General features: G+C 34.8%; 2 protein-coding genes and 1 long non-coding RNA gene across 5 annotated transcripts; 2 read left to right on the forward strand and 1 right to left on the reverse strand.

Annotated features, from left to right (window-relative positions):
* Positions 1-1,923: 1,923 nt before the first annotated feature.
* Positions 1,924-13,474, forward strand: LOC111378096 (probable polyamine oxidase 4). 3 transcript variants are annotated; one of them, XM_023001266.1, is made up of 11 exons: positions 1,924-2,402; positions 3,748-3,863; positions 3,947-4,035; positions 4,979-5,092; positions 5,673-5,760; positions 5,847-5,932; positions 6,030-6,132; positions 6,686-6,783; positions 7,218-7,647; positions 11,621-11,741; positions 12,970-13,050. In XM_023001266.1, the coding sequence occupies exons 1-10, from the start codon at positions 2,351-2,353 to the stop codon at positions 11,693-11,695; spliced, it is 1,251 nt and encodes a 416-aa protein (XP_022857034.1). In that variant the 5' UTR covers positions 1,924-2,350; the 3' UTR covers positions 11,696-11,741; positions 12,970-13,050. The 3 variants fall into 3 exon arrangements, with proteins under 3 accessions (XP_022857034.1, XP_022857032.1, XP_022857033.1); XM_023001264.1 differs by lacking the exon at positions 11,621-11,741 and having other exon boundaries at positions 1,927-2,402; positions 12,970-13,474; XM_023001265.1 differs by lacking the exons at positions 1,924-2,402; positions 11,621-11,741 and adding an exon at positions 3,413-3,431 and having other exon boundaries at positions 12,970-13,474.
* A 1,877-nt stretch (positions 13,475-15,351) lies between these two features.
* LOC111378097 lies at positions 15,352-16,936 on the forward strand. Its single transcript, XR_002699812.1, has 2 exons — positions 15,352-15,734; positions 16,449-16,936. It is a non-coding gene; the product is annotated as an uncharacterized LOC111378097 (long non-coding RNA).
* A 4,200-nt stretch (positions 16,937-21,136) lies between these two features.
* Positions 21,137-21,946, reverse strand: LOC111378099 (protein FAR1-RELATED SEQUENCE 5-like). Its single transcript, XM_023001268.1, has one exon. It carries the CDS (start codon positions 21,944-21,946, stop codon positions 21,137-21,139), a length of 810 nt encoding a protein of 269 aa, XP_022857036.1.
* Positions 21,947-26,673: the final 4,727 nt, after the last annotated feature.

Genomic DNA, 26,673 nt, shown 5'->3' on the forward strand with positions numbered 1-26,673 from the left:
TTAATATTTTCGTTACTTTAACGTAATTGTTTATTTGGTAATTTATGTAGTTATATGTTTATAAATAATTTGGTAAGAATGAAAAATGAAGAAAACGATTAAACACTTTTTATTTAGTGTAAGTTTTTATGGAACGGGATGAAAATTATTTTTAGTTTGATGTAAAATGGTCCAAAAATTACCTCAAGTTTTAATGTAGGGTTGAAGATGGTCCAACCCATATCCTATTGCACCAAATTTCACTAATTTGCACCAAAATTTTGGTGCAGTCACTCGGAAACCCATTGCACTATTTTGGTGCAAAATGGTTAAGCACCCTTTTGTCCTTTTTTTCATGGTGCGTCAAAATTTTGTTAAGGGTATTTGTGTCTATTTTTATTATACAAGAAATTTTAATTCTTAATTAGATTGTTATTATTTTTTTTTATTGTTATTATTATTGTTATTGTTGTTGTTGATGATGATGTGCAGAGATATGATATGAAAGAAGATAGAAAGAAAAAAATTAAAAGAAAATAAATTCAGTTATTATAATCCTTCTCTTTTTCATGTCATCTATCTATTTATCGTGATACATGTTTTTAACTACAAAAATAAAGGCCTAACCATATTACTTTTTTTCTTCTTTTTTTTGACAAAAGCCTAACACAAACGTGTTCCTTCATGACTAAAACTTTTCCCGTCATGCAAAATCAACTTTCGTTGATGGTATAACTACCTAAAGCCATCATATATTAATCAACTTTTGAGTGCTGTAAGTGTGTGTACACAGACACATATATAATGTGAGCGTTTAGACTTTATATACACGATATGTTAATATTTCTATGTATGATTAGAGCACTTTAATTTCTATTACCCATCTATTTATGTGGCAAATAATTAAGCAAAATGACATGCAACGTCAACACTCTATTCCACATCGCCTATTCTACGTACTTCTTTTGAGGACTAGATGACTTGTTTAGAATGTTATTGCTATTTGAAATGATGCATCACATCTACATTACAAAAAGTGATGATGTGATAGCCCTGCAGTGGTGACGTCCAATCAATTATAACTTTTCAACCTTTATTTAGCGTATGAAAATTTTAGAAGGGATCACCTCCATCGGCCACCTCCACATATAAATAATCGACCTCTCACTCTAAGAGAAGTGTGTAAAAGTATAATATAACACTCGTCACCCATATTTTTCGTTTGTTATATCTCTACCACATTCAAAATACTTCAATATCTAACTAGAGCATTGAAGTGCACAAGATCGTCACAACCTGTTAGAGCTATGATTTGTACATTCAGTCATCTAAGTGTACATATGATACACGTGAATGAAAGAGAAGCTGAGATATGTTGTCAGTTTAATATCATCAAATTTAAAGGTCAACAATTTTTATCTTCAATATCTGATTACTCGAAGCACACAAGATCGTTACACTTCGTTTGAGCTATGGTTTGTTCAATCTTACATGATTATCCAAATGTGCATATGATATGCACGTGAATGAAAGAGAAGCTGAGATATATTGTCAGCTTAATCTCATCAAATTATCTTCAATATCTGATTACAACGTCGAAGTGCACAGGATCGTTACACCCCGTCAAGCTATGATCTATAGAATCTTACATGATTATCTAAGTGTACGTATGACATAAGCAATGAAAGGGAAGTTGAGATGTTGAGAGCTTAGTCTATCGTCAACAAAAATTTCCCTTTGTCTTTATTAAAGATTTTTGTGGGCCTAACCTGTTTGGAGACGGCACAGATAGAGACCAAACTCACACGAGTCTCTGGCAGTTTCCTCGTGGGAGAGGGAAAGGGGAAGCCGTAAACCGACACGGCTATCTGCCTGTAATTATATCTGAATTTCCCAAATTACCCCCAACAGCTTTGTCCCCATCATGCACAGCGGCCATTGCACAGTGTATCATTACATTGCGAATACTATATATGAACAACTTTTCTCTGCACATTGCTAGAGAGAGGAACAAAAATCGGAGTGTTAGAGAGAGAGAGAGAGAGATCTATGCAATCGAACAAAAGGCCTTCGTTTCGATTCAAAAGTGGTGGTGTAGAAACAAAAATCGGATTGGATTTTTCTGAATGTTATTATGATTATTATGAGCTGGATTAATAAACTGCGACGTTCTTCAAATTTCAGCCGCTTCATTGCCGGCCTTTTGCTCTTCCTTCTTTATCATTCTCTTCAATTGATTTCTAATTTCCCCATTCCTATGCACCCGTAAAATACTAAAATCATTCACCGCTGTTCTCCATCAATTTGCATTGTTTGAATTTTCGACCAAAAAAGGAGTAAAAATTCGCCGATTTTCTGGCGTCACCGGTTAATGGATCTCAAAAGTGATGACGACGATTTGTTCTCGAGCGATTTCTTTGATGGTTAGTGTCGATGCTCCAATTTTTGAGTTAAAAAAAAATCCCATTTTTATTAGTCATTGTTCAATCTTTGTGGTTTGATTGCAGGATTGAGGGTATTTCTTTCTGATATTTATATAAATAAATGTTATTGTGATTTTTGTGAATCATTGATTATTGTTTTAAATGATCTCATTAACATATTTGTTGCTAACAGATTGTTTAATGTATTACCGTATCCTTAGATTTCTTTAAAGCTCTAATAAATGAAAATTTTGTTTCAATATGCTGGGAATATGCACAATACACTCGTATTCTGAATGGCAGAGTGTTTTTAACATTTGATTCTACCACCTTGAGCTCCATTATTTGTGAATAATGTATTATGTAATAGTGACTAATGAAGAATGTGTGGTTAAAAAAGAATTAGAAGTTTTTTATTTACGTGTAATATTATTTGAATGAAAAATGTGTAGTTGAAAATGAGTACCATAGAAAAAAGTAACGTAGTAGAATGTGGTAGAATGATTATCAAACAAAGCCTTGGAATGTTCAATTCTCACAGTGCATGCACTTGTTGTTTAAAATCTAATAGAGACGAATTAATTATATGCATATCATGAACGTTGAGCTCAAGTAAAAAGCTTAGTTAACAATAAGTCAAAGTACCTGGGGCAGGAGAGCCAAACTGGGCCACTTATGAATTTGTTAAAAAACTCCTCCACGGTACACCAATAAAAGTTCTGGTAATACAAAATTTTCTAGCCATTGTTGGAAAATGTATCTTAAATTTCCAGTATGAAAATAGAATTTCATGTTCAATGCATTGTCCTAGGATTTAAAAATTCTGGCACTCTGGTATGTAAAACTTGACAAATTCGGCATGACCAGTACATAAGATGAATTAGTGCACTAAAAATCACATCTTATTGCTTTCTTTTTATAGAATAATAAAACGTCTTCCTCTCATAAATAGTGTTGCTGGACCCTGACAACTTCTTGATGGAATATGGAAAAAATCCAAAGAAATAGTCTTTCAACATTTGATATGAGGTGGGATATGTCTACTCCTTGTTTCATCTAATATAAACAAAATGCACTGTTCCATACTCTCTCACATTCATATTTGAATTAATTATGGCTAAATCTAGGACTCAATGAGTTCAAATTAATTCTAGAGCTGTGTTTGAGAGTTCATTTGCCAGTGATTTTCTCTCACATTCTCTTTCAATCTTTCCATTTTTCAAGTGTGATTGACCAAATTCAGTTTCCATATTTTCCTTTTATTTCTTTTCTTTTGTTTTGCTTATTTCATTTAAGATCAACAGAGATTCATTTTCGATCTGGTTCATTTTTGTCTTCTTACTAGGCATTTATACCCCCAATGTCGGAAAGCAACACGGTGCATTGCCTTCTGTCATTGTTATTGGTGGCGGTATATCAGGGATTTCTGCTGCGCGTATGCTTCAAAATGCCTCTTTTAAGGTGGTTATACTCTCCGATAAATAATTTATGAGTGATCACCTTTTCATTTCTTTCCCTTCTGACAAATCTTCTCTTTTATCCAGGTAATCTTGTTGGAGTCGCAAGATAGAATTGGCGGGCGTATTTGCACTGATTACTCATTTGGTTGCCCAGTTGACATGGGAGCATCATGGTAAGTCATATTATGATTTTTCAAGATAATCTATTCATACTGAGCAAGATATTTTGTGATTATCTTATATTGTTGCTTACTAAGGCCCTGTTTGAGCCCCATTTTGTTGGAGAAAAGGGTTATGAAATAGTTATTTTTTGGAGAATATGTGGTTAAGAAGTATGAAAATGTTTTGGGTTATGTGCAAAATTATTTTATTGGGAGAATGTGGGGTTGATAATGAGTTTGGGAAAGATGAATTTTTAGATAATGAGGATCAAACAGGGGCTGAGCTTGATCTATATTGAGGCCCTATTATTCCAAATGACAACGGAGAAAAAGGTAAATGTGGAAGAAGTTCCACGAAAAAATTGCAAGTTTTAAAACAAATATTTCCATGTTTTTCCTGATTTTCCCTAGAATTTTTCTTTCCCCTCAATTTCCCTTGACACAATGGAGGCTAATGGCCTATCAGATCTTCCCAAGAATTTGACAGGAAGATAGTTCTCATCATCAGACCGAAATTTTAATAGATACTTTAGGAGCTCTTATAATTGGGGAGTATGGTTTTTTCCCAAATTGCAGGCTATGCCTACAGTTATATATTTAATAACCAAGAGCTGCACTTCAGAAAGTGAAATACAAGTGCTTCACACCACCGCTGATTAGCTAAAAGGACTTCAGAAAATACAAACACATTACTCAAATTACATCATGTGGCACTAAATTATTTTTCCATTGGTACAGTCACTTTTTCGCTCTGCATTGCTGGAAGATAGAAAGGACAGTAACTGTTCCAATTCTTCACTGTTGAATACTAAACAGAGCTGTTTTTTGCATTGCTGGCTGTAATTCATTTTGTTTTGTACTTACAGAACATTCTTTTGTAGTATTGAAGCTTGGCAATAAGCTACCAGTATCTTTCTTACCCACCCATAATTGACTTCTCATGAATAATACTCAGGCTACATGGTGTCTGCAATGAGAATCCGTTGTCTCAAGTTATAAGCCGCTTGGGGCTTACATTATATCGTACAAGTGGTGAGGACTCAGTTTTATATGACCATGATTTGGAAAGGTAATATATTGGTCTTTTGTTACAATGGAAAATGATATGTTTAGTGGAATATTAGTCAACTTTGTTAAATGCTTACTGTAAATGGATTTCTTTCTTTCTTGCCATTTTTTTTTTTTAAAAAAAGTACAAAGCCATTCTAGATTTGTGATACACTTTGAATATCGTGAGGTCTTCCCTATATCTTAATTTATAATAATTTTCCGAAGATTTTTAAGTTTTTGATTCAAGCCATATTTCATACTTCACTTATTTTCCCCGGGAACAGTCTTGGACTAGCACGTTCTAATGTTGGAAGAGGTTAGGTGTCTTAAGAAACCAGCATCTGATTAGGTGTCTTAAGAAACCAGCTTCTGATCTAACATGCTTTACTTTTTTATTCTGAAATGGGCAATGTCTACTTTTTGTTTAATATGGTTGATAAACTTTTAAGAAAGGAGACAGTGAAAACTTTTGCCTACATCTATTTTAGGTTAGTAGAGAGGTTATCCATCCTGTTTTATTTGCTCATATAAAATTGTTATTTCTTGATTGCAAATCATTCGACACCTCCATAAATGGATTTTGGTTTTGTTCATTTCAGTTATGCACTCTTCAACATAAATGGACATCAAGTTCCACAAAGCATGGTTATTAAAGTTCAAGATACATTTAAGAAGATCCTCAAGGAGGTAGGTTGATAACTTCTTAAATTTTTATTTGCATTGTTTTTCTCTATGCGCAAAAAAGGATGCTGACTGACATTGTCTAATTCTAGACTGATAAAGTGAGGAATGAACATAGTGACGACATGTCCGTGAGGCAAGCGATATCGATTGTGCTGGAGAGGCATCCGGAATTGAGGTACCAGAAACAAATGAATTTGTCTGAAGTTCACTTTTATGATGTTCTTTAAAACATGGAATTCTATTGTTTACACCTATAACATTTGTGTCCTCAGACAAGGAGGACTTGCGTATGAAGTACTGCAGTGGTACATCTGTAGAATGGAGGCATGGTTTGCTGCAGATGCAGACATGATATCTCTGAAAGCCTGGGATCAGGTAAGTTAATATCAATTAGTTTAATTTCATTTCTTTCTCTTAACTATTACTTGGCTTCTGTATATTCTTAGTACCTATGATCTCGTGGTATATAGTTGCTGAACTTTTTCGCTGCACGTGTTTTCCTTTCAAAATGTTTCTTCAAAGATATTCTATTAGTTTCTCCTCATTTTTAATTTCGGAATATGCTTTTTGGCAGTATGCTTATGATTTTACGTAAATGTGTAAAAATTTGAGGTAACCATCAAAGCCAAGCCGTTTATGTACATACTACATATGATGCATAGTTGTTTGTTGGCTGTTTACATATTTTCTGCATTTTATACATATTTTCTGCATTTTATGCATATTGAAATATGCTTTTGGCATATTAAGTTTATTTTTTCACATTTTATGGATACCACTTGTAGACATTTTGATTGAACTCTCTATTCAATGTCCACAACATAGCATTGTTCTTAGATTGTGATGGATTCATCCGTGTGGGAAAAGCGAAGATTATCAATTTACTTGGATAATTATTTATTTGATTTTTTCTAAACTTTATTTTCAGGAGAAAGTTCTTTCTGGTGGTCATGGATTGATGGTGCAAGGTTATGACCCTGTGATAAAGTTCTTGTCAAAAGACCTCGACATCCGCTTAAATCACCGGTATGCTTATGAATTTTCTATATTACCGAAATTATATAATTTTCTTCCGTCTTGAAAATGTTCTGCATGTTAGTGACACCTATTTTTTTGAGATCCCAATGCCAATTAAATTTCATATTCATGGATTTAATAATCATCTAAAACTATTCAATTGAGCCTGAATCTCAGACGTTAATAGTACAATTTTAACAAAATTATGATGAACATAGAAATTTTGGTGTGAACGGCAAGGAAAATCTTGTACTACTACCTATTGCTATTTTGTATTTTCTTCACAATTTTTGGGACAGAAAGAGAAAAGAAACGAAAGACAGAAGTATCGAAAATAAATGCATCTGTTTCCATCAGTTGACTTCTTCTCAATTACGTTCCGTTGTTCCCCTTCATGCTTGTTTTGCCCTAATTCTTACTGAAGATAAATTTCCCATTGTTAGGGTTAAAAGGATTGTCAATGGATATAAGAGAGTGGTTGTTGAGGTTGAGGATGGGAGGAACTTCGTTGCTGATGCTGCAATTATTACTGTGCCTCTAGGGGTTCTAAAAGGCCACTTAATTGAGTTTGAGCCTAAGCTGCCTCAATGGAAGCTTTCTGCAATATCAGATCTTGGTGTGGGCAATGAGAACAAGATTGCATTACGATTTGACAATGTTTTCTGGCCAAATGTAGAATATTTGGGTGTAGTTGCACCCACCTCTTATTACTGTGGTTATTTTCTCAATCTCCACAAGGCCACAGGTCATCCCGTTCTTGTCTATATGGCAGCAGGAGCCCTTGCATATGACCTGGAGAAGCTATCAGATGAAGCTGCTGCAAATTTTGTAATGTTACAGCTGAAGAGAATGTTTCCTGATGCATCGGAGCCTGTAAGTTCATGACTAATTTTTCTTCATATCAGTTTAGTTTTCCGACGTCTTGCAATAACTTCTTCCGTTTCTTCAAAATCACTCTGATAAAAATATGTAACACAGAAGCCAGTATAAAGATTACTAGTACAACACGGCTGCTCTTTTAAGCTAGTGTATACAAACACACAAAATACTTTATCACTTATCCAATTTCCTATAATAGTCTAAGAGAAAGTCTAATTTTGATACCGTAAGTGGCATATTGACCGTTGAAATATGGTTTTACAAGCCTTCTTTTAACATATTTGTTATGGGTTACGTATGTAGTGATTGTCAATGAGATTGACGGAGATTATTTACCATTCTAATACTGTATTTATATTTACTATATTTCTCTTTCCATATTTGTATAACTCTATTCCTATATAATACAAGTAATCTCGAAGAGGAAAATCATTCAGCCAAAAGATTGTTATGATATCAGAGCCCACCTCTGAGGTTGGTGAGTCTTGGGTTACTTCTGTTGGTCACCGAGTTGTGTTGTGCGGCATCTTGGGTTGTGGAATAGTGGGTGGTTGGAGTTGAATTTGAGATTCTTCGACGTTTATGTGTGTCGCGTTGCTGTGTGTGCAATTAGCGTGGGAGAATCTGTCCAATTATTAACATCTGTCTCTGTGTGTGACGATCAGCGGCGGCTCCCGTTTCGTGCCTTCGGCGATTGACGCGACCTTTGTGGGATGCGGCTTAGTGATCGATGTAAGGTGTATGAGGCTGTGGGCTCATTGCCTCTTGAAGTGGGCTATGCTTATTAATTTAAGTGGGCCTATTGTTTGAAGCGGGCTTCAATTATGGTGATTTTGGGTAAAAATTTGTTTGGGTATTTTTTGGACTGAGGTTACAATATTTTGTCATTTTCCTACATTAAGAAGCCATGTCAGTCGAGGCCTTTTGTGTTAAGTTCACGGAAACTAATTATTCTATATGGAATTTTCAATTCAAGATGTTCTTAAAAGAGAAGGAGCTTTGGAGTCATATTGATGCCCTACATTAAGAAGCCATGTTGGTCGAGGCCTTTTGTGTTAAGTTCATGGAAAGGAATTATTCTATATGGAAATTTAAATTCAAGATGTTCTTAAAAGAATAGGAGCTTTGGAGTCATATTTATGGGGTCCTCTAAATCACCTGAAGATGCTAAGGATCTCAGTGCTTGGGAAACAAATGATGCTTGTATTATTTCCTGGATTTTGGGGTATATGGAGGTATACATGGTGAATAAATTACGCTCTTTCACTACTGCTAAGAAGATGTAGGAGTATTTAAAGTGCATTTATTATCAAGACAATAATGCTCAAAGATTTTAGCTAGCGTTGAAGATTGCGAACTACACTCAAGGTTATCTCACTATTGAGCAATATTATTCTTGCTTTTTAAACTTAGAGCAAGTACTTCGGCATAATTCACGCTAAGGTTCCTGCGATGGCCTTAAGATACTATAAGATGTTCAAGAAGTTAATAAGCGGGATTAGTTAATGATGAAACTACGACCCAAATTTGAAGTGGTTCGAGTGGGTTTATTGAATCGTGATCCAATTCCTTCATTGGATATGTGTCTGGGTGAGCTTTTGAATAAAGAGCAATGATTGGCTATTTAGGCTAATATTGGAGCAGAAGGGTAAACTTCAGTGTTTTCGCTTCCAAGGATACGATCATATTGCTCCTCCTAATTGTCCTTAAATAGTCTTCAATTATTGTTAGCAAGCAGGGCATATCATTAGGGATTGTCCCACACTATCTCCATATTGGGAAGCTAAGCATTTTAGGTCTATATTCAAAGTATTACTCCAGCACCTTCACAGGTTAGTACCAATCAACAGTACTTACCCCAGAAATGGTCCAGTAGATGATGTTTCTGCCTTCTATGCCTCGGGGTTACAAGGTAAGGGTTCAGCTATTTCTTCTCATTGGTTTGTTGATTCATGGACATCAAATCATATGATAGGTAGTTCTGATTCCTTGAATAACATTCGACGTTATACTAGCTTACAACATATTCGAATCGCTAATGGTAGTACGCTTCCTATTACTACAGTTGGTGATCTTGGTCTTCTTTTGATAATGTCTTTTCTATCTTCGAACTTATCTACAAACTTGGTTTCGATTGGTCAATTAGTTGATAATAAATGTGATGTATGTTCTTATGCGTTGGTTGCCTTGTGCAGGATCAGGGGTTGGGGAAGGTATCGCAAAGGAGCCTAAAGTTGGAATATCATTTCTATTACAGTTTACTATTCCTAATGCTATGTCTTTGGCTTGCATTAGTGTTGGACTTAAGCATGAAATTTGACATAAAAGATTAGGGCATCCAAACAATATAATTTTGTCTCATTTGTTGAAATGTGATTTTCTTGGTAATAAAAATAAGTTTCAGTTCTTAAATTTTAATTTTAATTGTGTTACTTGTAAAACTTCGAGAAAGTAAGGCTTCCGTTTTTCACTCATGACAATCGTGTTGATAAATGCTTTAGAACTATTCCCAGTGACGTTTGGGACATAACATTCGTCACTTCTCATGCTCAACATCTTTTGTGAGATTTATTAGGGATTTTAGTCGTTATACTTGGATATATTTTATTTGTTCTAAAAGTGATGTCAATACCACTATTAGGTCTTTTGTAGCTTACATTGAGACACACTTTTTAGACATTCAGACTCTAAGGTCCGACAATAGGGGAGAACATGCCTTATGATTGTCATACCTTCTTGCAATAAAAGGGTATTATCGTATTATCTCTCAATGTTGTCTATATATTCCATAGTAGAATGAGGTAGCCGAAAGAAAGAATCGCCACTAGTTGGATATTGCTCGAGTTTTGTTGTTGGAATCCTCAGTTTCGCCTAGAATTTGGGTCGAAGCTCTATCCTCAGCCGTATACCTAATTAATTGACTTCCTACTTAGCATTTGGATTTTGACTTGCCTTATTTTCATCTGTACGATACACTCTAATTATGACATGTTACGTACTTTTGCGTGTGCTTGTTTTGTTCATCTGCCTCCTCATGAGTGTAATAAACTTGTTGCTCAATTTGTAAGACGTTCTTTTATTGGTTACAGTATTGCTCAGAAGGGTTTCATCTATTATGATGGTGTTGCTAATCGCTTTCCTATATCTCGCAATGTGGTTTTATTTGAGAATCAATATTACTTCCGCAGCATGTCATGTCCTCTTCTGCTTTGGCTCTACTTGGTAACTTTGAGGATGACTTTCATCCCATCGAAAGTTTTAAGCTAGGCTTGGTATATCAAAGACGATAGCTTCCATTTCCACGCCTTTCTAGACCCTGATCCCTCTCCAGGCTCTACTAATCTTAGGCGATCTACTCGCACCACTCAACCTCTTGATCGGTATGGTTTCTCCTAATTCTTCAGGAGAATAACACGTGATATTGTTCCTTGCCCTCATCAAACCTATTGAGTCTACTCCATTAAGCTACACTCTGATGGTTCTCTAGATCGAAATAAAGCTTGGTGGGTGGCTGCTAATAATCGTCAAGAATATGGAGTGGATTATGAGGAGATTTTTGCTCCTGTTGCCAAAATGACAACGGTTCGTATCGTTCTTGTTATAGTTGCCTCCAAGGGTTGGTTTTTACGGTAGATGGATGCCAAGAATGCTTTCTTGCATGATGATCTTCAGGAAAAGATTTATGTCACTCTTAGCAGGCTTCTTCTTCAGACCCTCCCTCAATGTGTGAAAGCTAAAGCGATCACTTTATGGGTTAAAACAAGCTTCTCGTGCTTGATTTGACAAGTTTCGTTCCACTCTCTTGGGTTATCATTTACTCAAAGCCGGTATGACTCATCGCTCTTTAACTTTGATAGCAAGGCAGGTATTGTGCTTCTTCTTATCTATGTGGATGATGTAGTTATTACTAGGACTGATTGAGGATTGATCATTTTCAAAGCTGACTTAGTAATCATTTCATATGAAGGAGATCTTGAGGTGCGCTTTCAACTCTGATCGGGACTTGCCTACATTAATACAAGTATACAGAGGAGTTGATTAAATTGGCTGGATTTTGAGATGGTCAATCTGATGACATTCTTTTAGAGGTGAATGTGAAGTATCGCAAGGAAGAAGTTGATCTTTTTTTATCCTCTTTATACCCTCAGCTAGTAGGCAGTTTGAACTACCTTACTATTATACGACCCGATATTTCTTTTGCTGTCTGGCAAGTCCGTTAATTTATGCATGCTCCATGACATCTTCACTTGATCGCGATTTATCGTATTATTAGATATTTAATTGGTACGCCTGACATGGGTCATTTCTGTCCAACCAACATGTCTCTGAAGTTAATAGGTTATAGTGATGCTAATTGGGTTGGATGTATAGACATTAATCGCTTGATTATGGGTTGGTGTATGTTTCTTGGGATTGCCTTATTTTATAGCGAAATAAGAAGCATGAATGCGTTTCTAAATCTTCTATTGAATTTGAGTATCAGGCTATGTCATCTACTTGCTCTGAGATTGTCTGATTTCGAGGTCGTTTAATGGAGCTTGGTTTTCCCTCATCTTGAGCCTACTCGACTTCATGCTAACAACACTAGTGCCATTCAAATTACTGCTAATCCTATGTTTCATTGACGGACTAAGTACATTGAAGTGGATTGTCATTTCATACAAGAGGCTTATGGCAGTTGCATTATTTCTCTTCCACATGTCACCACTGATATTCTACTGATGTTTAGACTGTCGATGTGTTTACTAAGACGATGACGAGATGATAACATCAATTTCTGGTCAGTTAATTGATGCTTCTTGATCGTCGAGCATCAATTTGAGAGGAGATGTCAATGAGATCGATTTGTATAATTTTCTTACCATATTTGTATAATTCTCTTATCGTATTTGTATAACTTTATTCCTACAAGCAATCCTGAACGGGAAAATCGTTCAACCAAAAGATTTTTAGTGACTAATCAGCTAAGAGATGGAGGGAAAGGTAAAAATATATACAATCGCACTGCACTATTGATCCCATTAAAACTTTCTCAGTTAAGAATGCATGGACGAGAGTATTACTAGGGTTGTTTTTTCTTGGGAAAAATTATTTGCTGTCTTCTTTACATTAATACTATTGCACTAGCTATATTTTTTTTTCTGTTTTCCTGGATGGTTGGACTGATTTATAATTTATTCCATACTCGAGGAAACATAATACTATTACCATGGCTCTATTTGAATTTGATGCAAGTTGTTGGAAATGCTTATATGTGTCCTAACATAACCAGAACAAATGATGTTATTAACACAGCTTTTGAATGGTCCATGACAGGCTCAGTATCTCGTGTCATGTTGGGGATCAGATCCCAACATCCTTGGGTGTTATTCCTATGATGCAGTCGGGAATTCAGACGACATATATGATCGGCTTCGAGAACCTTTTGGCAATCTTTTCTTTGGAGGTGAAGCTATGAGCTTAGATCATCAAGGTTCTGTACATGGTGCCTACTCAGCTGGAGTTATGGCAGCAGAAAATTGTCAAAAGCATCTTATGCAGAGACTTGGATGCATGGAAAGGATTCCAGTTGTGGCATTGAGAGATGAAATTGTTGAAGTCCCAGTTCCGCTTCAGATATCTAGGTTGTGAGATCAATGCTCTAGTGTCTGCATTATTATTTTCTTTGACTAGGAAACTTCTTCCAAATATACTCTCTTTATCTTCAAACGGTTAGTTATGCAAACAGCTAAGACCTTGTTCTGTTTGCCTGATTAAGCGAATGTTCAAATACAATTTTAATGCAACATGGATGTCATTAGCTGCAAACGATGTGGGCAAAGTGGTTCTTTCTGATTTTGATATACTGACAATGACAATTAGGGTGTGTTTGATTACATTTATTTTCCATGGAAAATATTAGTTTTCCATCCAAATTTTCACTTAGAGTGTTTGATTGCTATTTTTTTCCATGGAAAACATTTTCCAACTTTTGAAAATATGCCTAATTTTCGTTGTTTTTAAGGAAAATATTTTTCTTGGGTAGAGGTGGTTTTTATTTTCCACAAAAGATGGAAAATATTTTCTTTTCTAGGTAATATTTTCTATGTCAATCAAACATACTCTTATAGTCATTCTACAGTTTTTGTTTGCTGAACCGAATTTAAATTGCAGTTAGCGAGGAACCAGTGCTCTTTGTTGCAATTATTTTACTAACTTTTTTTGTCTAATTCTTATCTTCAATTTTATTTATTTATTATTATTTTCTTTGATATTTTGTTCATGATGAAAGTTTTCATCTAAGGGCCTGATGAAGGTTTTCATCTAAGGGTCTGCTTAGGAGTTTTGGGGTACCCATTATGGGCCTTTTTGAAAGTATCGATCTTGAGCGTTTATGAATGACTCGATTTTGAGTGATTTTAATAGCAATTTTCAAAATAATCTAATCCATTATTCATGTTATTGAGTTTATCTATTTGATTTTGTTTTTTAAAGAATAAAATTAAATATATTTACTTTAGTTAAATTTTCAATTTATAATTTCTTGTACGATATGTTGATTAAAAACAATTATTTTATAAAGGGTAAGATTAAAAAAGAATATGAGAAATGGACAAAACTTGTCGATTGAGAGGGTAGAGAGAGTCAAAATTAAACTTGAGTGATTTTTAAATCATCCAAAACTGATACCCCAAAAAATAGCAAACATTGTTTTTCTCAATCCCTCATAAACGGTGCCATTCGTTGTCGACCAAAATCGGTGAAAAAAACTACCAAGCATACCCTAAAAATGTATGATTCAAAAATTGTAAGTCCCATAGAATTGGATAAAAATTTAGGGGAAATTACAAGAAATGTCCACTTTCACATAGTCATATGTAAAAATGTCCATTTTACAAAAATGATAAAAAAATGCCCTTATTATCAATTTCCAATTCCACAGTAGAGAATTTTTTTACACAACTTCAAATTGTGTTGACCAGTAAAAACTTTACACATAACCTACCTTACTTTTTCCAAAAATGTAAATATGTCAAACCGTAATATATGCTACTTTTGTAAAGACTGATTTTTACTTTTTATGTATCATTTTTAGTTGTGTTCTTTTTTGGTGAGAAGGGGTCATGGCTAACCGGACCCGACCCGAACTCCCTGTTTGTAGCTAGTCTGAAAAAATAATTTACCCATGAAATAATTAACCCCCTGGACCATTTTTCGTACCCTACCCATGTAAACCAAAATATTAAAATAAATCCTGACTTACTTCCCCAACACAAAATTCCTTATCACTCTCTCACTTGAAACCTCATGGCACATTCTTTACTATTCATCGATCGCTATACCTCAATCATCGAAATTGCTGCGCAGGTCATAATCTTTGCTTGTGGTGTGCGTTTTGCCTGTTAAATTGTGGTCAATTCTACCTCAGTTGCCACTTCTTCTCTCTCGGTCCGATTTTCAACATTTTATCCTCAACTTTTTTTCCTCTGTATAAATGTATATTATTTCTTCATGGCGTATTTATATGTGATGTAGTGGGATTTGGGTAGTACTGAAGTTTTGTACAAGGAAATTGCTCTGTGTACAAAGCAATTACTTACCGGAGTCTTATCAATCCCTCATTATAGGGATTGGTCCCACATGAAATAAAAAAGTCGGGACCCGCGACTTGTGAGAGATCTGGTTAGGGTCTGTAAAATAGACCCTCTAAATGTAGTAGCCCTCGGGGTGTGCTAGACATATAGAATGGTTATTTCACAAAGCCTTCACAGAATGACGTATCATTTGCTTGAAGAACAAATTTTCTCTAATAACGAAAGGAAACAACAATAAAGGAAACCAAAATTCTCACCATTTAGAACCCTAAAAATCACTTCCACCTTTGCCTGGCCGAAATCCACCTCCGACCGACCGATCGACGAGTTGCCTCTGTGAAGACCACCTTCGGCAGCCCGATCGACGAAACCCAATTTAGCAAAATCCACATTCGACAGCCTGTCTTGCTTCCCCTTTTCGTGGAATCGGAACATCGTAACCATCTCTTCCCCATTTTCAGTCTGTGGAGTAGTGTCCACCCAGTATCTGATATCTTTTACCTTCAGGTAAGTCGAATTTCATTTCGTATTTTAGTTGTTTCCAGAAGCTGGTGTTGTTTGATAATTTTGGGAATATGCTGGTGTGAATGGAAGACTGATTATGAACGTTGGGCAAAAATTCGATTTGCAAAGTTCGATTTCTGGAAACTTTAGAATTTGTGCAGCATTCGGCTATGTCTTACTCTGTGATCCATTTCGAACATTTTTGGAATATGGTTGCACTAGTTGGGATGGTTATGAATTCATATTACTGTGTTCTTGAGAATTAGATAAATGTGTAAGAAAAATTGATCCTGCCATGCCTAGAATTGTTGTTATTGATTTAAAGAAAGAAATCATAACATGAAAATAGTGATGTTATTTCCAAAATCAAAGAAATTTAAAATCAAAGAAATCTTCTTTCTGTTATGTTAAGCAATATACCTAAATCTTATGAACTTTATCCGTTATGTTAAATTGTTGATCAATCAAACCAAAGTATCTTTCAATTCCTATGAACTGGGAATTCTGTGGACCTTTTAATTTGTATTAGAGTAAGGGGTTGAAGCTTTTCTGTAAAGAAAAATTCCAGTTTTTGTTGCAGCACTATAGAATTTGGAAAATTTTTCTAAGTGGGGTTGGTGGTTATTTTGATAATTTGCCAAGTTGAAAGAACAAAGGGACCTTTGAATTTTGGTGTATTTCTCACGCTACCAAATTCATTGTTGTTTTTCTTCCAAGATGAGGGGGAGGAATGTTGGTGTCTGTCACGGCTATAGAAGTACGGACCACTTCTTCCTGAATTGTCTGATAAAACAACGATGCTCATGGTGTACACACGGACTGCAAAAATGTTTTGAAGTTGAAAGGGAGACAAAGAACAAATGGTGATTATTCAAAACATGTAGTGTTAACTGTGGGTATTTTGATTGGTTCGTAAATGAAAAATCAAGCGGTGAATCTAGCACGACTAATGAAGCAGTGAATCCCGAAGTCATCCAGGAAGCTGAAGATTTGCTGACCATGTTCAACAATCTAGCTAGAAAAGTGCCGAGGTGAATGAGAATGAAGAAGGGAAGGGCCGCGCTTCATAGGTGATAGGCAAAACTGATATTTTTCAAACATGTTTTTGCTTGGTGTTTGCTATCGAAAAACGTATGTAAATTATGGTTTTGTAATTAGATGTTTGACTTAATGTTCGGTAGAAATAGTTCTTGTTGCCATATCAATCAATATGCATGAACCGAGGACAAGACCAGTTGCAACTCTTTGAGACATGAAACATTTATAAAAAAGAGACAATCTTAATCTTATGTCTAGAAATCATGGCCACAGTTTCTCCAAAAACTCAAGATTTCACATGAAACATTTAGATTCCAAATCCTCAAAAAATCTGGTACACTTGAAACCTCAAAACCTCAAAGAATCGACACATTCAGCAGGCTTCAAAGTAGGAATAGGTGCAGACATAAACAATAAGTACATTCCCTTCACAGACAAATTAATAAGGATCAAAAGGAGGTAAGAGATTTATGAACCAAAGAATTAGAAAATCAATAGAAAAAAAATATAATAGGAATAAGACTGATGTTACTGGTACATGTAGAATAACCTATGTTACATGTTGTATTACGAAGTAGGATATTGCCACGCGTTTTATGTAACGTGATTTTATCGCAAGTGTACGGTGTCAAGTTTTGTAGTATATTGATAAAATAAAAGTGTCAAACCCACAGGGATTAATAATTGAATCCTACGAAGTACTATAATGATTTTGACTTTTCACTTTATTTAGACAATCAAATGTTAAATGGATGATTTTATATTAAACTAAAATCTTTGGATTAAAGAGTACAAGTAAAGTGAAGCAATTCCTAAAAAATTTGATCAAATGTATGAATCCCTAAAGAATGATTTCACCACATTCTCGACGATATTTTTCAACCTTTATAGTTATTTCCATCAATTCCTTTTCGAATTTATAGGGAAGAATCCTAAATTAATTTTATCCCCTCTCTCGAGCGCCAAAGAGAATTTATATCTATATTTTAACCCCAATATTTCTATTCTAAATTAAACATATAGAAATTATCAAACATCTGATTCTTGAAATGAATTGGCCTCAAAGATTCATACTTCCTCTCGAAACCTACGAATTATAGGTTATGTCATTTTTTAAATCACGCCTAAATTTCCCTCTCTCGAGCAGCAAACTTAAAGCATTAAGTCATTCAATTGTTGATCAGACAATTAAAAGCATTAAACAAGAACAACATAAATAAATTTCAGAAAAATCAAAGGAAATAACTGTATTGAAATCAAAACATGTCTCAAATAGGTTACGTCAAGCCACTAGATCTCAAAGTTTAGTTCATAATTGAATTGATTGACATAATGAAATACACAATAAAGAACATGGAGAAGAAGTAGGGAATAAGAGAAAAAACTAGTTGTGTCGCGTGAATTTTTCCCCCAGTTGTTGTCAATCTTCTTGCAATTTCTTGTTGATTTTTGCCTCTTTGATTTTCTCTCTTTCCAAGCCTCTTTTTGTCGTCCAGAAGAGGAAGCAGGTGTTCTGGTCGTCGCCCTAGGTTAAATAATATGATAGATTTTGTTTCCATAAGGGTTTGTGTCAAAAAAGGAATCTGCACAATTTTTTATCCAACAAATGCCCACGCGCGAGGTATATTTCCTTGCGCACGCGTCGCCTATTGGTTCTACGTTCTGCTTATGAAATTCAACCCCTTGATAGCGCGAGAGTTTTGGCCTGTGCGCACGCTGTTATGACATTTTTCCATGTGTTGCACTTTGGTCCCTATACTTAATTTTTCGTTCCTTTTGGCCCATATCTGACATCTTCTCGATCATTCATCTTCTAACATTATTTAATTACCTCTTGCTCTTCTTCAATCATTAACATCATGTCCAAATCAACTTTTGATACTTCAACTTTTGATACTTTGCAATTTAGTCCCAAAACTTTTAATTAGGCTCAAGTTAGCAAATTTCCTGCTCTTCTGTCCAATTTCATTGTTTTGCTTTGAGTTACACCTAACAAACGAAAATATGTATGAAGTTAAGCATCAATTAATCCAAAATAAAAAAAATGCTCTAGTTTAATGAATGAAATAAGTGTATAAAATACACTTATCAGATAACCAAATTAGCATTCAGAATGTTATTGATTTCAGCCCCTTCTTTTGGGTAAGAAAATAAAAATATAGAGCTTTATAACTCAAAACCATAAGCATCAAGATTAACATTGTTTAGAGATGCAAATCTCATAGTAGATAGAGTTTCTCCAAAAACTCAAGATTTTCCATGAAACAATTAGATCCCAAAACCTCAAAAAATCTGGTACACATGGAACATGTACAAAACACACAAACAACCTCAATATTACAATGGAAAAATCATGCAAAAATACAGTGTTGGCTGCGAATGTTGAAACAAATTGTGACCCAATTTAGCATCTCCAACTTCACTTGTCATCTGAGATTCCAGCATCGTTATGAACCAACGTTGGTAGATGAGTAATTGGGATAACGCTGGACAAATTTGCCAAGTGCGTTGCTCTTGAAAAAGAATATGCACTTTGTACCTGAAAGAAGGGAAAAAATAACATCACACATGAGACGCTAAATTGGGTCTAACAACATTATGGTCTAACATCCAGATTTACTTAAAATGAACCTGAAGAAAATTGTACGCCATTTGGCTCGTCCCAATCACTGCAGCTTCTGGATGCAGTAGATGCGGGTTAACAAAGTACGCACTTGAATGAAAATTTGGGTTAGCAAACACATGAAAGAAGAGAAAAAAATCGACTGTCAATTTTGATTATGTCAATATGTGTTCACCTTGTGAATTGAATACAACATTAGGAAACGACAATGAAGGTTGCGTACACACTTGACTTTCGAAGTCACCCTATGTCCAATACCAACATAATTAGAGCTATGAAATAGAAACTATGAAAATAAATTATGCTTAATGACCAACAAAAGCTGTGAGTATGAGAATGGTGTTGGCTGAGAATGTTGAAGTTGTTGAGATGGCTGGACGATAGTTGCAGCCTTTTCTATATCAGTGGGCCTATCTCTCAGTCTCTTTCCTTTGTCTGACTTCGAACTTGCCTGCACATACCTGGACAAATTTCAAATTTTGTGGTGAAGTTCATATGTACTTGAAGAGATTAATAGGGAAAAATATCGTTACTTTCTTCGAAGTCGACTCCGACGGGCCTTTTTTCCTGAGCTTCCTAGGCTCACCCTTTCTGTTCGACAATTTTGGATTCAACACACTCATGCCAGCTGTATGCTGCGATCCAGTACACTGTGTGGTACCCTGAAAATTTTGCCGAGGAAGGACATTACTACCACCACTCGACCGTGAAGTCCTCAACTCTATAGCTTGGCATTTTATCCAATCCATTATCTCCCGTGCTTGCCCTTCGTCACTCGCAGCGAGGTCTGCCACCTCCAAAATGCTTGACACATATCATCATATCTTAATTGTTTAGGCATACTAACCAACCCGACATAATTCACTGCAATCCTCGTGTGTGCCCTACTGGCATCTTTCCTCCACCGTCGCAATATATACTTCTCTGGCATTCTTGTGAAGTCATTACGATCGAACACTGTGATTGCATGCCTATAAATAATTCCTCGAAACTCAAACAAGTGGCAACTACATATCACTTCACTAGTGTCCCTCCGAAATGAGACGAGAAATGTTTTCTTCTTCGTACCCTCGGGGTATACTACAGACTCTCAAACCTCGTACTTCACCCTGTCCAGTCCCTCTACTTCTGAAGCGACATCACAATAAATCTTTCCTACAAATTCATCCTGAACTTCCTCGAACTTTGAAATTGTGTATACTAATTGAAATTGTATTTCCATCGCAAAACTTGTTGCACACGGGACCATCTACGAGTATGATTTGAAATCAGCTTGGAACTTTTTTTCAACCTTATTCCTTAGTGCTCATTCGTACTGTTCAACGAACTGCTTCAAAGAGGTCTTCGAATGGACGTATCCATCAAAAAATGCATTCATACTTTCACTTTATTGTGTTGTAGACACCCCAACCCAGAAAATTATTTTCAAAAAGCAAGGCACCCAACGACCTCGATTTTCATATAATCCAGACAACCAATCATTGTTATGCAAGTCAAACTCATCGATCATGGCTCTCCAACCTTTTTCAAATTCATCAACAGCTTGCGAGTCGTATACCAAACCATGTATAGTTGAGAATATCAAACTTTTATCAATGTGGTACCCAAACTTCTCTGGCAATTTTTTCATAATGTGCCACAAACACCATTTATGACTAGTATTCGAAAATACAATCTCAATTGCATTATGCATGGCTCTGTCTTGTTCGGTAATTATTCCACATAGAGATTGATCATGCATGCACTAAAGCCACGTCCTAAACAGCCAGACAAACGAACTTGTATTCTCATTTGATAACAAGCCACAACCAAGCAGTGTTGATTGTCCGTGATGATTCACACCAACAAAAGGTGCAAAAGGCATGTCATACTTATTCGTCAAATAAGTGGTATCAAATGTTACAACATTGCCAAACTCCTTGTAAGCTTGCCTACATCTATTATCTGCCCAAAATACAGTCCTAAGCCGAGACTCGTCATCCAAATACATAGCGAAGTAAAACCCTGAACACCGTGCTTGGATATGTGAAAAGTAAGATTGTAATGCTGCTGCATCTCCCTCTCCAAGTCGTAACTGTCTGACTTGTTCAATATAATTTCGGCAATCTTTTTCAACGCGAGTCATATTCTCATACCCACCTACCTCCACAACTACAAAGTTGAAACTTTTGTGCAGTAGAATTTTCGCTATGTCATTCAATTCAAGCTTTCGTTTTACATTTGCACTTAATTCCAAATTGCACCAAAACAACCTAGACTTCAAAGGACTTGTCTTATGGTTGTGCTGGAGGTTGACGGTGTTAATTCTCCATGTGCCATGACTGTATGTAGATGCAGATATCCGTGCTTTACAATGTGTCTGACTCGTTGGTTGCGGCCTCAAAGCACTATTTGTATTACTAGACCTTCGGCATTCACGACTACATGTAAATGTCACAAATCTAACAACTCCGTCATTCCCCTTTTTTGAATTTCTTTTTCTGACTGAAAAACCAACTGCATAGGCATATTGCTTGTAGAAATCAAACAACTTCGTTTCATCTTTAAACGTCATACCCACCTCCAGCACAATCTCTCCATCTCCTCCCAAAATGTCGTTATCCACAATGTTGATATTGTCCAAAACGATCTCATTATCGGACTACATGAAACCATTTTCGTTCTCGGGTTCCGTAATTTCACGTTCTGTGTCCAAGTAGAAAGATAATGTTCAGCAAAATAAAAACGAATGATAGAAACGAGAAGCAATATGATGAAGTACTTCAAGTAACTTGTTCAAGGAAAATGAAAGTTTAAGCATTAATAATGGAACAAGTGCCCAGACATAAAAAATCTATTTTCCAAATAAATCAACACTGTAATCTTCTAAAGGCCCTAATTTGTGTTATTTATCTTCGTCACTTTGACTTGCTCCCTTGTCTAGTTTGTATTTACCAACCCACAAAATAAAATGCAACTACAATAAATTACTTCCTGTATCCACTAATTGTTTACCAGTAAACTTTAGAAAAATAATGAGGTACCTGGCATTGGATATTTGGAGAGAATCTCAGATTCTGCTTTCCTCTTTCCGGTGAAGTAACTCGACGAGTTTTTCGGACTTAAAATTGCACATGTCGAACGCCCCTTTCACTTGCCTTCACGGGACGGAGGAGACGACCTCCGACCGGTAAGATTCACTAGGATTTCATGGGAAAAGCTTCATTTCCTCTAAACCATTCTAGAGCTTTGTTTTTGGGAAGAAAGAATGAGTCGTCAATCTCTTCCCTCCTTTTTTTTTTTTTTTCTTTTATCTTCCCGCCCTTTTCCTCTTTCTTTTTGGGCCACGTCATTATTTTTTTAAAGTTTTGTAAGGAATCTGTAAAAATGTGGTCTGTACGTATAGAATTTTCCAATGGAGAATTTGTTGGGAGAAGTGTTTTGAAACTTGTGTTGAAGTGTTTTGTATAAATGAGGAATTCTCACAACTATCTATATATTCTCCTAATCTCGCCATTGCAATATGAACTCGTTGATTCCAAGCCTAGCATCTTCTTCCTTGTTCTCTGCCATTAATTTTTTTTATTTTCTTTGCTCCTTTACAGCTCAAGAATGATTTATTGGGGTTGGGGTTGGACATTGTTTTATACTTGAGATTGTTGATAAGCCCTTTTTTCCCTTTTAAGTTAAAAATTAAAGACTTCTAGTTTATTAAACTTCTTGAAACATGTGTCATTATTATTATTGTTTTCATTTAATTAATTTGTTAAACTAACTTGATTTGTTAATTGCTTGATTTTTTAAACTAAATTTGTTTGTTAGTATAGTCGTTTTAATTTGATTTACTAGCTCTGTAGATCATCAAATTGGAGAATATGTGGTTCATGTTATTCCTCTTTAAAAATTATGTTTTAACAAATAATAGGGTAATATTGTCTTGGTTAGTTCAGATCTCCATAAATATTAAAGTACATTTATCTTCCTATTTTTGTTTTGCAATTGATTTTGAGCATCACACCTTACTACTGATAATACAGTTGAATTTGAAAGCTAAGAAGCAACACGTGTATTATAGGTCTGGTCTTATGTGGGAGATATATCTATCAATATTAACATTCATGTTTAGGAGATTGGTGTGTCAATATTAAGATTCTACTTTCTAATCTATAGCTTCTTGTTTTGAGTGTAGGGGTGGATTGAAGTTTGAAATAGACATAAAGACCATAAACCATGTTCTTTTATAAATCTTACATATTTATTAGAAATAGTTAGAATTTTAAATTCTTACATTTTGTTGAATTTGTGTTAGCTATTTGATTAGATAGCATGTATTTTCAATTGTTAATTGGTTTCATATATTTCTTAGGGCATTTTATTTCCTAGTAGGTTCTAATATTATTATTTTTGTTTGTTTTTTGTATTTATAGATGATTACCTCACATGGATATAAAATTTCGAAGGAAGAGCACGTTCCTTCACAAATATCACAAGTCGGCACAGGGCACTACAAACTGCACACCCAGTTGATGTCTCCATTAGTAATCCATTGGATGATGTTGCCACCATCGTAGATCCCCTTAACGTCAATGCTCTACCTCCATGCCAACCTCGATCATTAAGGGTGAAGATGCCCAGTGCTAGTATGAGGACTACTTTGTCCCGTTCCGATCGTAAAAAAATGTTAGATGGATGTATAGTTAGTTTAAAATGTTGTTGAAGTATAATATTCTCTATTTGGAAAAACATTTGCAACGTTATTTTGTGTACCATCCTTGGCAGATTTTTGGTCGATGGTAAAGTTTGTTCATTTGATGTAAATTTGAAATCGAGAAAACATTACGGTTGTTTTAATACTAGCAAATTATTCAGTTCTTGTATTGTGTTATCATTTTTGAACTGTCATTCTTGATAGTTGAAATATCAATTGTTGAGATTAATAGATATTTAAGGTTGAGAACAATACTTCAAATGTCAAGAAATATACGAAATGTATAGAACTCTCGAGATCGGAACGAATTCTCGTTCTTAAAAAATGAATTGTCAAGTGTTGAGATAAACACGATTCAAATGTCAATAACAATTTTTCTAATGACAAGAACGTCATGGTTTTCCAAGAGAAACTTAACCCAATTAACGGACTAGTAACATTTGAACTGAAGTTTAAAGAAGAGTTAAAACAAACTCATTGTTGAAGACATGTAAATGTCTTCGTACATTGTCATTTTGTGAACGCTTCAAATCAGAAATTCATTGTCGTTGGCATGATTTATGCTAAAAAAAAGTGAAGTTAATGTAGTTTGATTGGTTTATGAACTCTTGGAGATGATTTCGAATTGTCGTTATTTTGAACTCAGTAACTGACTGTATAATGATGTTGAAATCATACTACTAATTTTACATAATGTATTGTTCTTCAAATGACTATTAAATGTTAAAATGAATTGACAAAACAATGTATGAAATGCAAAAGTATATTATGTGGTTGAAGATTCTTTAATTATTCCTGAATTACGAATTTCATGATATCATTAAATACACAAAACATTCAAGTGCACGTGTTAGTTAACACTAAGAGTGTGTTTGATTGACATGGAAAATATTATCTAGAAAAGAAAATGTTTTCCATCTTTTGTGGAAAATAAAAACCACCTCTATCCAAGGAAAATATTTCCCTTAAAAACAAGGAAAATTAGGCATATTTTCAAAAGTTGGAAAATGTTTTCCATGGAAAAAAATAGCAATCAAACACTCCAAGTAAGAAATTGGATGGAAAATTGATATTTTCCATGGAAAATAAATTTAATCAAGCACACTCTAAGTTCCTACACATTTGTCCGTGTCCATAACGCTTGCATTGTCCACATTTTTATGTGCTTGTCGATCTTTTATGTCTTGTCAGTGTATCATTACAAATCCTCGCGTTAGCTACATCAGCGAGGGGTACATTCATGATCAGAACTTTAAATGTCAGATGGATTAAAAATTTCATCTTGTTAAGATTATGCTTTCGAATAATTTATTGACAATCTCTTCATATCTAATGTCACTTTGAATAATAATTGATGTTGTTCGGTTCCTAAGTCACTTTTACTTGTCCTCTATGTTGACGAATGTACCACCATACAAGATAGCGAATCTCATAACATTTTCGATATCTACATGTCATCAATGTAAATAAGATTAGATAACATGAATACCTAAAACAAACATGCTACTTGCAAATTTAGTTGGAGGGGGTTGAACATTGATGGATCAACAAGTTGTCGTCAAACTCTGAAACACTCGAGGGACATATCGGAGATGCCATGTGACATATTTCTATAGTCGAACACGTATGTGTGTCAACAATTCAACACATAATAATCCAAAAATTCAACAAAGATGGAACTTTAAAAAAAAAATCTGAAAAACTAAACATATTCACATTAATTTGTAGTCTACAAATGGTATAGAATGGTTAAATTCTAAATGCAGAAAACTAAAGTTTAAAAAACTCTTCATTTTTCACCTTTCAGGCTCTAGTTTTAATTTAAAATAAAGATTGGTGGAATGATCAGGTTGTATCCAAAAATTCTTGATCTCTTCTACGCGGTTCAAGGGAAACCAAGAAATCATTTTATCCTCTACAGTGTTTCCAAGAGAATGAAATGGAGATGATGACAAATGTTGGGTTAATCATCATATTTCTTGACCAACATGTGTTTTCTATGTCCTTTTCTTCTTGTACTTAAATAAAATTCTCTCATTCAAAGAAGAAAAATTAATTAAATAACAATTCTTACTTTTTTGTACCTCTGTTTATGTTCAACAAACAACAACGATATCTATTGAACAAAATATATATTTAACTTGGAGCCAAAGTAGTAATTCAATATTTTCCGCATTAGAAAACCCTAGTAGATATCCAAAAATCATGATCTTTGAACTACTATAACCTTAATAATTTACACAAAAATAAACAACTGAATTAAGGAAATGAAAATTAAATGGAGATCTAGATAGAAACACTTCAAAATTGCTTCCTAATTATTAATTTTAACTATATCCTTAAAAACAATTTGAAATTAATAGAGCATATCTTAGTAAAAACAAAAACATTCTTAAAATCTATTTATCTAATGTGATTTAAAACGAAATCTTAATATTGAAGGCGGACATACAAACTAAAATCGAAGAAGAAGAAACCTTAATTTTGAGAAGAACACGATTACAATTGAAGGATGACCTGGAGGTGTTGCTACGTAGAGATGGAGGGAGAAATAATGGAATGGTAGACTAATTCCTTTGATGGAGATTAAAAAC

Source organism: Olea europaea, unplaced genomic scaffold (genome assembly GCF_002742605.1).
Source record: "Olea europaea var. sylvestris unplaced genomic scaffold, O_europaea_v1 scaffold1766, whole genome shotgun sequence".
Classification (NCBI taxonomy): domain Eukaryota; kingdom Viridiplantae; phylum Streptophyta; class Magnoliopsida; order Lamiales; family Oleaceae; genus Olea; species Olea europaea.

Bases quoted from the DNA above. Each gene is read 5' to 3' on its own strand.
- LOC111378096 (XM_023001264.1), top strand. From the start codon at position 2,351: ATGGATCTCAAAAGTGATGACGACGATTTGTTCTCGAGCGATTTCTTT. The intron at 4,036-4,978 runs GTAAGTCATATT...AATAATACTCAG, and splicing joins GTTGACATGGGAGCATCATG to GCTACATGGTGTCTGCAATG. The intron at 5,093-5,672 runs GTAATATATTGG...TGTTCATTTCAG, and splicing joins TATGACCATGATTTGGAAAG to TTATGCACTCTTCAACATAA.
- LOC111378099 (XM_023001268.1), bottom strand. From the start codon at position 21,946: ATGACGTTTAAAGATGAAACGAAGTTGTTTGATTTCTACAAGCAATAT.